At 36.2% G+C, this 11028-nt stretch overlaps 1 protein-coding gene across 1 annotated transcript in view; it reads right to left on the bottom strand.

The window, feature by feature from the left end:
* Positions 1-2725: 2725 nt before the first annotated feature.
* The window catches only part of LOC108543338 (serine/threonine-protein kinase WNK3-like), a gene marked incomplete at its 3' end in the record, with an annotated part of 12453 nt that continues 4150 nt past the window's right edge, over positions 2726-11028 (bottom strand). Inside the window, exons 3-8 of the mRNA XM_017893771.1 lie at positions 10532-10679; positions 8760-8876; positions 5571-5726; positions 5438-5489; positions 4025-4162; positions 2726-3663 (exon numbers count right to left, since the gene is read on the bottom strand). Coding sequence (XP_017749260.1) covers positions 2726-3663; positions 4025-4162; positions 5438-5489; positions 5571-5726; positions 8760-8876; positions 10532-10679 — 1549 coding nt within the window. The remainder of the gene's footprint in view (positions 3664-4024; positions 4163-5437; positions 5490-5570; positions 5727-8759; positions 8877-10531; positions 10680-11028) is intronic.

Here is an 11028-nt window from a genome sequence, read left to right as displayed (position 1 = left end):
GCGCCTGGCCATCAATTTCTTTAATATTTGCTAGTCTAATTAGCAAAAACTATTTTTCTGTAAAGTTTTGCCTTTCTCTCATTACTAAGAAAGTTGAAAATCTTTTCACATGTTTAGCAGGCATTTATATTTCCACTTCTGTGAAATGCACGTTCACATGCTTTGGCTATTCTTCCACTGAGTTGTCTGATCTTTTCTCAATGATTTGTAAGCATTCTTTATATATTTTAGAGTTAATATTTTGTCAGTTTTCTGAGAAAAAAGCTTGGAAGAAAAATACATGCAAAAATAGGTTGCTATGAAAATGGAGCCAAGAATAAGAAAGATTTAAAAAATCCAATTCATGACTGCCAAATGAAAAATTAACTGGATACAGCTGAATACCAAGAGAGTGATCTGAAATTTAAAAAGAAAAAAAAAACTGAAGACATATCTGAGAACATAAGGTTTTAAAAAATGAAATTAAAAGTGAGAGCAAGCTGTTAAGAAACATGGGGAATAATCCAAGAGGCCATATATCTCCTACGATTTCCAAATGGAAATAAGCAAGACAATGAAGGGGAAGAAAAACAAGAAATGAAAATAAAGTTACTGGAGCTGAAAAAAGACACAAATCTTCAAATTCGAAACATCCACAAAAGTGATATACAAAATGAATGGAAAAGCAATATACCAAGATAGAGTCTGATAATCAGAACTCTAAGATAGTTTCCTAAAAGCAACTAGACCTGTAGTAACTGAATACAGCAGCCACTAATCACACGTGGCTGTCTAAATTTAAATTAATTAAATTAAATTAAATTAAAAATTCAGGCCCTCAGTTGCACTAGCCACATTTCAAGTGCTCAATAGTCATATCTGGTTAGTGGTTACTGTATTGGATAGTGCAGATACAGAACATTTCCACATTGTAAAAAGTACTAGAGCATTGCAGTGGTCTAGAGTAAAAACAGGTTACCTACAAATGAATGATAAACAACTGAAATCACTCTCATCAGCAAGGCTAATAAAAGACAATAAAACAATGTATTCTCAATTGAGAAGAAAAAATTCTGATCCTACCATCTGTATTTAGTCAATCAAGTGTGAAGCAATATAAAGACATTTTTAGACAGGCAAAAGAATACCAAATAGGATCCCCATGCAATATATTTGAAAATATTACTCATAGAAGTATTTTAGGGGAAAAAAGAATTCCACGACACCAGAAACAGTGGCAGCTAAGTATGATCCAGATATAGCAACAGACACTTGAAACAAATAAAAGAATCCATTTGACCTTGACACTTGGGAGAGTCTCCTTCAAGCAACAAAGTTTAAATGACAGAAATAACAGTTCATTTCTTAAGATTCACATCACATTATGTGATATTTATTTATTATTTAAAATAATTTAAAAATTTAAAAGATATTTAAATTATATCAGTGGAATATTATGCAGTTGTTTCAAAAAGTTGAGTAAGATGGAACTATGTGCACTGACATGGATACCCATAAATGAAAAAAATGCAGAATAGCATATATGTAAATAAATATATGTATATAAATATTAACATGTATCTATGTATCTATATAAAGATACAATATATCATATATAAAAAGCATGTCTTTATAAATATTTGTATATTAATTAAAATCATGTCTGAAAAGATTTGTTAACAGCTGTGTCTATAGGTTTGGGGATGGGGTGGATTTTACTTGTACATAGTACATATATACTATGTACAAGTATATATTATTACTTATATAATAACAAAAATGACAAAAAGATAGTGATAAAGATTTAGAAAGATGTCCATGATCTACTGTAAAATGAAAAAATTAAGTTGCAGACCAGTATGTATACAGCACAGTATTTTTATGAATAAAATGTTATATGTATGTAAATAGATCTGTATAAGCTTAAGAAAAGTCAAGAAGGATAAGCACCGAATTATTAGTGGTTACTTCTGTGATTTGAAGGGGCAGAAAAGGAAAATTAAAGTTCCCACATCATATAACTCAAAAAATAAGTCAGGTCAGGCACAGTGTCTCACGCCTGTAATCCCAGCACTTTGGAGGCCAAGGCAGGTGGATCACAAGGTCAAGAGTTTGAGACCCGCCTGGCCAACATGGTGAAACCCCGTCTCTACTAATACAATTAGCCAGGTATGGTGGCACATGTCTGTAATCCCAGCTACTCAGGAGGCTGAGGCAGGAGAATCGCTTGAACCCAGGAGGCAGACCGAGATCATGCCACTGCACTCCAGCCTAGGAGACAGAGCAAGACTCCGTCTAGGGCTTAAAAAAAAAAAAGTCATGGTATTAATGATGATTTTACTTTCTTTTCTTTTTTTGTCAAATTAAATCCCCCCAAACATGATTAAATTAAAAACCGTAACTTTTTTTTTTTTTAAAAAGGAAACTGATAACTGGCATTTTAAATGAAAATCTAAAAGTTCTTCCTACCCACTAAAACAATCCATGAGTCAGTTTTCATTCTGTCATTAATACAAATATAGACACTGCTTGCAGGTTCTTAGCTAATTCACCAGAGGGCTCTCTTACCAAAGATAGTTTGTCATCTCTACTGAGAGGTTCTGAACATTGCAGCCTAAGTCATGGCCTTCTCAGAATCTTGTGACATAGACCATTTCATTTCAAAGGACAGAATGTTAGAAGAGAAGGCATTTCTTTAAAACAATAAGCAACGAGTAAGGAATTGGTTAGAAAGAACGATACTTACATGTAAACACAATTCGCTGGGTACAGAAGTTATCACATTCAAGTCCCTTTTGAACACTGATATATTAGCAGGCTGACTTGCAGCCACATTGGACAGAAGCTTAGAGCCTGTCTGTTGGAAATTAGGGGATTGTACAGGGCTATCTTGAATTCCACAGTGACTGATGGCTATGACTTCTGTCACTGGACAGGAGAGGGTATCTTCAGCAGAGGAAGAAAATGGAGAGTCCATGCTTTGTGTATCCTTCTGACTCTCGGGATAGATGCTAGAGATGCTGTGCTCCTGATAGAGCAAGTTTCTTAATTTTTCATCCAGAGTTTTAATTCGGTTGTCTGCAAACTCCAGTTTTGGAGGTCTTTCTCCATCCGATTCCAGGACAGTAGTGGGTTGAAGGGTAGTTGGTTCAAGGCCAGGGGTCTGAGTGGGAATGACTGTCTTTGGAGAACTTGCTTCAGTGTTCACTGTAGTTTCTCCTTCTTGGGAAATAAACTCTGCATCCATAGCTGGCTGCTGTACTGATAAGGTTTGAGGCTTCTGATCAAATGCCAGAGTTGTAAGAGAGTTACCAGCAGTCTGAGTTGATTCGCCAGGATGGGACATAAGTGCATCAGCCTGACTGGCAGTTTGGTGACATGGATACACAGGTATGAATATGCTTGCTTGTTTGGTGAGTCCCTCACATTCAGCTCGAACTGCATGAACTGAAGTAGTAGAGTAACTGGAACTATTAGTAACTGGTGCCATTATCTGCCTGTTATCTTCCACTTGATAAAGTATAGCTGGCTGCTTGGTTTCTACACTAGCACATTCAGAAATCTTACCATCAACCACATCCTTGTGTTCTGATTTGGAGGTGAAAAGTACACGGTGGCATGGATTATTTTCTATAGTGAGCAGTGTGTCCCGTGGTATCTCCTTATTACTTGTGTTTTTTGGACCTGGAACAATAATAAAGAATGGCTAAGCACGTACTGATAAGTACAAAGAATAGACTAGTGCCCTAAGTCAAAAGGAACAGGAGGAGAAAGGGGCAAATGAGAACCTGTGTGAAAGTACTCTTGTAAATAAGACTCAAAACACACAGAATTCAACCTGGCAAGGAAAATAATATTTTCCTTCTTTTTCATAAATATTAAATAGGAAATGGCTTAAGTTGTATCCTAATATTAATGTCTTCAAAAAAGCTTATGAAAATTCTCATAAGCATAAAATTCCCATGGAAACCAGTTAAAGATATCATATGTATTTTGCATCCCATCCTTTGAGTCTGGACAAAGCTGGCAGAGAAGAAAAGCTTACTAGGAAGTGGATGTAGGCCAGGAACCGAAGACATGGAATGCTGAAGAGAAGGAGGAGACTGAGTCTCACGGTTTCTTATCGTCTGATTGATACAGAATCGCCACCGACCAACCGGGGATGACTGAGGAGCAGATTCATCTGCAGAAATAATTAGCAAAAAAAAATATGCTAAGCGATTTTCAATTTATTTACCTTATTGACTGAAGAAGCCAGGTTAAATAAACAATTTGTCTTGTATCTCCATTTCTAATAGTACTAGAATATACGTAATTGATAAGACCAGCCCTCTCAATACTGACAAAAGTCTAAAGTACTAAGCACACAATATCTTTAGAGAAGGATTTTAGATTCTACTGAACCAAATATTGCATCAATAGCAATTAGAAACAGGGTACTCTTTGAAAAAACTGACAGCACTTTTCCCATTAAAACCTATATCTCCTATTCTGTATCCTAATTATGATAGTGCTTGCATAAATCTATATATGTATTAAAATTTACAGAAGTGTACACCAAAAGAAAAGGGAGTCAGTTTTACTGTATGACATTTTAAAAAATAAAGTAAAATAAACCCCTACATCTTAACTGCTACTTTGTAAACGTACTCAAATAAGTAATTCTCTTTTAAATTTTACCCAACTTTGTTAGTCAGAAACCTACTCAGATCTTGGCTAACCAGAAAAATAAGATATAGGAGGACTCTGCATCATAACACAGTCAAACTAAATTTCAGGATAATGGTATCTACTTCTATTACTCCCACACCACCTTTTGCTTCTTTATGTTCCTATAATTTCTTCAGGGGTGCTCATTTGTCTATGGCTCTTATCCCCCTCCCAGACACTCTTTAATATACCCATGACCAGAACTGAGAAGAATGGAAAGATAAAGTCATCAGAAAAGAAAACAGAAGACCCTAGTTTTCATTTCTGGAGGTTTATCTGGCATCTGATTTACTAAAAGTTATCAGTGACCAGAGCAAGTAGAAGCATATCATTCATCATTAGTAGAACAAAATCAAGATATGAATGACTATTGAAACATGAGGCAAACTTAGAAAATGATGACTTTTGTTAAAAAGTTTCTATCCATCTCAAATCAGAAAAAAATAACTTACTAGTTAAGTTGCAAACAGTTATGCCATTTAAGGTCATCAGTACTGTGACTGCTTTTCTGGTAACATTACCACCCAACAACTCAAAAATAAATCAATCAGATAAAGAACCAACACTTGAGGAAAAGTCAGGGGATGGATTATTACCTCTGGGCCTTTCAAAGTGTGAGAAAACCTACACTAATAATAAGTTACCAGATTAATTTATTGGCTAACATCTTTCCTAATGAAGGTGTGTTAAAAGTTTTCAAATGTCTTGCTTCAAAAACCAAATGGTAAATTTTACTAAATATACTTACTGCTGGTTTGAGTAGATGTAGAATTTATCTGTACTTGTTCAGATGACCCTGTCTGAATTAAAAATGAATAGATAAATTAAAATGTTCCTGATTCATATCTGAGAAGATCTGTTTGCTAAACAATTGTTCTCACCTGGCTACTGTTGGAGTCCACAGTAATAGAATCAACTCCAATGGCTCTTTCTGTGGCAGAGTGGACATGAAGGATCTCCTGGGCTTGACCTACAATAGCTCTCAATTCTTCTACAAACTTTTCTTTCTCACTTTCTAGCACAAAGTTATCTTCAACCTGCCCAAAAGTAAAAGTAAGTCTATTCATGAGAGTGAATGTAGTTTATTCAAAGTTATAATATTATATAAATAGTGACTACCACGTAAAGAAAGAAAATTGGGCCAGGCACGGTGGCTAATGCCTGTAATTGCAGCACTTTGGGAGACCGAAGCGGGCAGATCACGTGAGGTCGGGAGTTCAAGACCAGCCTGACCAACATGGAGAAACCCTGTCTCTACTAAAATACAAAATTAGCCAGGCACGGTGGCTCATGCCTGTAATCCCAGCACTTTGGGAGGCTGAGGCGGGTGGATCACCTGAGGTCAGGAGTTCGAGACCAGCCTGGTCAACATGGTAAAATCCCGTCTCTGTTAAAAATACAAAAATTAGCCGGGTGTGGTGGCATGCGCCTGTAATCCCAGCTACTTGGGAGGCTGAGACAGGAGAATCGCTTGATCCCAGGAGGCAGAGGTTGCAGTGAGCCAATATCATGCCATTGCACTCCAGCCAGGGCAACAGAGGGAGACTCTGTCTCCAAAAAAAAAAAAAAGCTCAGAAGACCACTAATTAGGTTAAACATTCCTGAAAAGAACGAAAGAAGAGACAGTTCAGAAAATACTACGTTAAACAAGAACAGAACTGATGAAATAATTGACTTTTAAAATGTTTAATTCTGCTTGGCTAGAAACGCATACACAAAGAAAGCTGGCAGAAACAAAAAGCATTATATGAACTCTTCCTGCCATTCTAGTCTTATCCCCATCAAAAAAGGGGAAGATGCAAAAGTAACCTAGAAAATAATACAAAATAAATAAAATAAAGGGGGAAGAAATACTAACTTAAGCCTAAAATTCAAAGAAAATATTAAAACTAAATGAAACAATAACATGCAAGATGTTAGATCAGTGGCTAACACATTAGAATTACAAGGGGAGGCCAACCCGGCTAACACTGTGAAACCCCATCTCTACTAAAAATACAAAAAATTCGCCGGGCATGGTAGCACGCGCCTGTAATCCCAGCTACTCGGGAGACTGAGGCAGGAGAATCGCTTGAGCCCAGGAGGCGGAGGTTGCTGTGAGCCGAGATCGCACCACTGCACGCCTGGGCAACAGAACGAGACTGCATCTCAAAAAATAAATAAATAAAATAAAAAATAAAAGTAAAGTATTGAAGTAAAAAACTCACCAACTTAGAATCCTATATCTAGCAAAAATATCCTTCAAAGGTGACAGAAAAATAAAACACTAGCCCAGACAAAAACTGAGACAGTTTGTCAGTGCTAAGGCTACCTTGCAAGAAATGTTAAAAGAAATTATTCAAAAGGAAGGAAAACAATATAGGTCAGAAATGGAGATGTACATAAAGAAAAGAGGATTATAAGTGAAGGAATAAATGCAGGTAAAATAAAACCTCAGTTGATCTAACAGATAAGTTAGTTTAAAATAATAGCTAAAATGTATTCAGTGGTCATAGTTCATGTATAAATGAAATGAATGACAGCAATATTATAAGACATACAAGGAGGAATTAGAAATATTTTGTTATTGTAAAGTACTTGTGCTACCCGGGGAGTGGCATAGTGTTATTTAAAAGTGGACTTGAATTACTTTTAAATGCATATCAATCTCAAGAGGAACCACATAAAAAAGTAAAAAAGGAAGTACAATCATATATCACTTAATGATGGGGATATGTTCTGAGAAATGCATTATTAGGTGATTTCATCATTATGCAGACATCATAAGGGCACTTACACAAACCTAGGTGATATAGCCTACTACACATCAAGGCTGTATGGTATAGACTACTGATCCTAGGCTACATACCTGTACAGCATGTAACTATACTGAACACTATAGAACACTGTAACAAAATGATAAATATTTGTGTGTCTAAACATATCTAAATGCAGTGGCTCATGTCTGTAATCCCAGCACTTTGGGAGGCTGAGGCAGGCAGATCACTTGAGGCCAGGAGTTCGAGACCAGCCTGGCCAAAATGGTGAAACTCCAGCTGGGTGTGGTGACACTCGCCTGTAATCCCAGCTACTCAGGAGGCTGAGGCACAAGAATCACTTGAACCTGGGAGGTGGAGGTTGCAGTGAGCTGAGATCGGGCCTCTGCACTCCAGCCTGGGTGACACAGTGAGACTCTGTGTCAAATACAAAACAAAACACCTTTAGAACCATGGTGTCAGAAAAAAAATAAACATATCTAAACATAGAAAAAGTACAGTAAATCTATGGTATAAAGGTTAACAATGGTGCCTCTCTATAGGGCACTTACCTGGAATGGAACCTGCAGGACTGGAAAGTTGTTCTTGGGTCGGGGGCCGTCAGTGAGTGGTGAGGGAATGTGAAGGTATAGTACATTACTGTGCACTACTGTAGACTTTATATAAACGCTGAACACCTAGGCTACACTAAATTTATAAAAAAGTATTTCTTTAATAATAAATTAACCTTAGCTTACTGTAACTTTTTTACTTCATAAACTTAATTTTTCTTAACTTTTTTATCTTTTTGTAGTAATATTTGGCTTATAACACACATAGNTTCTTGTGATAGTTTGCTAAGAATGATGGTTTCCAGCTGCATCCATGTCCCTACAAAGGACGCAAACTCATCCTTTTTTATGGCTGCATAGTATTCCATGGTGTATATGTGCCACATTTTCTTAATCCAGTCTGTCACAGATGGACATTTGGGTTGATTCCAAGTCTTTGCTATTGTGAATAGTGCCGCAATAAACATACGTGTGCATGTGTCTTTGTAGTAGAATAATTTATAATCCTTTGGGTATATACCCAGTAGTGGGATGGCTGGGTCATATGGTACATCTAGTTCTAATCCTTGAGGAATTGCCATACTGTTTTCCATAATGGTTGAACTATTGTCCCTGTTTGCAGATGACATGATTGTATATGTACAAACTTTTAAAACTAATCGTACTCTTTAAAAAATGATGGCTCAAAATAAATGGAGACAGAATTATAGGGGAAAAAAGACAGCATGCTGAAGGGAAGATAATTTGGTCTTACTGTACTTACCATATAGTCTGCAATATCCTCTGGCGCATCACCATCAACATCAAACTTGAAGGTGACCATCTTGTTGTTGTGTGTCTCCAGCTGACACTCTACCATGTTATCTCCAGAGGTTGATACCTGAGTACAAACATTTCACTGGTTTAAGAGTCAGTCACTGTCTTTTCTTTGCAAATTGTGCAGGGAACATCTACACTAGTTCACATACAATATATTTGGAAAATGGCTTAAATAGTTCAGAATGTAAAAAGACTATGTTTTCACTTGGTGGAATACCATCTAAACAGCCATTCTATGACTAATCTAACAGGTTCAACTGTTACTCAGTAAAAAATAAGTTATAAATGTGATCCTGTGGTAAAGAAAACAATACAACTTTTATAAGAAAGCAAAAAAAAGTTATAATAGTCACTAGAGCTATCTGCAATGCAAAGATTTAAATTTAATAATTAATTTCCAAAATTCTCTTAATCTATAAATTGACTAAGCAAAAGAAGAGGCATTGCGAATGGAAATGTAAACTGGATCAATCTTTATGGACAGCAATCTAGCAACACATATCTAGAAATTTTAAAAATCTTCATATTCTGACCCATGAATCCGACTCCTATGGATCTAATAAGGAAATAATCAGGGATAGATACAAAGATTTATGTTCAAGGATTTTGTTGCAAAGATATACAGACAGCCAAAAAGAGTAAAAGACAGCAAGTTAGGAAAAGGACAGACTGGGAAAAAGAAGGAAAGAAAGAACATAAACCAAGAACATAGGGAATGATTAAGTTATTTCTCTGTATAAGCAGCTAATGTAGCCATTTAAAATGTCATGTTATCGAAAAATTAATGATACAGAAAAGCATACATGATATACTAGGTTTTTAAAAATACAGGATATAAAATTATATATAGGTTGAAGCAGTCAACTGAAATATACATCATGTTGGTTAGAGATATGGGCTTCAAAGTCTGATTTAGGTTCAGATCTGACATTATCACTTGCTAGTTGAGTGATCTTAGGCAAATTACTTTGCTCCTCTGATTTTTTTGTTTTTTTTTCAGATGGAGTTTTGTTCTTGTTGTCCAGGCTGGAGTGCAATGGCGCAATCTCGGTTCACCGCAACCTCCTGTCTCAGCCTCCCGAGTAGCTGGGATTACAGGCATGCACCACCATGCCCAGCTAATTTTTGTATTTTTAATAGAGATGGGATTTTATCATATTGGTCAGGCTGGTCTCAAATTCCTGGCCTCAGATGATCCACCGGCCTCGGCCTCCCAAAGTGCTGGGATTACAGGCGTGAGCCACTGTGCCCAGCCCACTCCTCTGATCTTTAGTATCTTCATTTGTAAAGATAAGTATACACTACGACCTATATCATACAGGGTTGCTGAAGGATTAAATGATAAAATGCATGGATAACATTAGGGTGCCTACCACAAAAGAACTCAATAGATTTTTGCTGCTATTACTAGTACTATTACAACCTTAATAATGTAAAACACTACATGTACATACAGGAAAAAGAGAGAAAAGCAAACTAAAACATTAATAGGAGCTATCTCTGAATGGTGGTTACAAGTGGATTTTATTTTCTTTCTTATATTTCCTAAGTTTAACAATGAACACATAATACTCGTATTGGAAAGTCTTTAATGGAGAAAAGGTTAGTTTAGAGAGGGTTTCACAATATTCTACAACTCACTTCTGTAGCACTGCCCCTCTCTGACCCTCCAGACCTCTATATGTACTCTTAACCAAACCATATTTACAAACTGACCTGAAGGACGGTGAGCTGAAATTTAGTCCCCTTCTCTGGTCGGGGACAGGAAGCTCTTCTCTGTTTGATCCGATCCTGTTTGCCATTTCCACTTGGGTTATCAGGGCTACTGATGTTTTCCTTCATAGTTGCCATATCTTGATTCAAGCTAGTAATATTTTAAAAAAGTAACTCATTCCAGTCTTGACAGTAAAATTCTAAGAAAACTCCCAATTATGAAACCATAAATAATGAGTTTAAGAAAATTAATAAATACTACAATCTTTTAAAAGTTATGACTGCACAACTCTGTGAATATACTAAAAGCCATTAAATTACACACTTTAAATGGTGTGTGAATTATATTTCAATAAAGCCTTTTCAAAAAGCTGAAAAATTAAGATCACACTGTATTTATTTAGCAAACATCTCACAGTGATGAGAATGAAAGAAAAACACTGTCAGTGATAGATCTCTGTGAAACCTTTTATTATGGGGTGCTCTTGATCGGTTTTATC

This window comes from Rhinopithecus bieti, unplaced genomic scaffold (assembly GCF_001698545.2).
Source record: "Rhinopithecus bieti isolate Rb0 unplaced genomic scaffold, ASM169854v2 scaffold_25273, whole genome shotgun sequence".
In the NCBI taxonomy this organism is placed as follows: domain Eukaryota; kingdom Metazoa; phylum Chordata; class Mammalia; order Primates; family Cercopithecidae; genus Rhinopithecus; species Rhinopithecus bieti.
The sequence above is the reverse complement of the archived record's forward strand: the minus strand, read 5'-3'. Positions and strand labels throughout refer to the sequence as shown.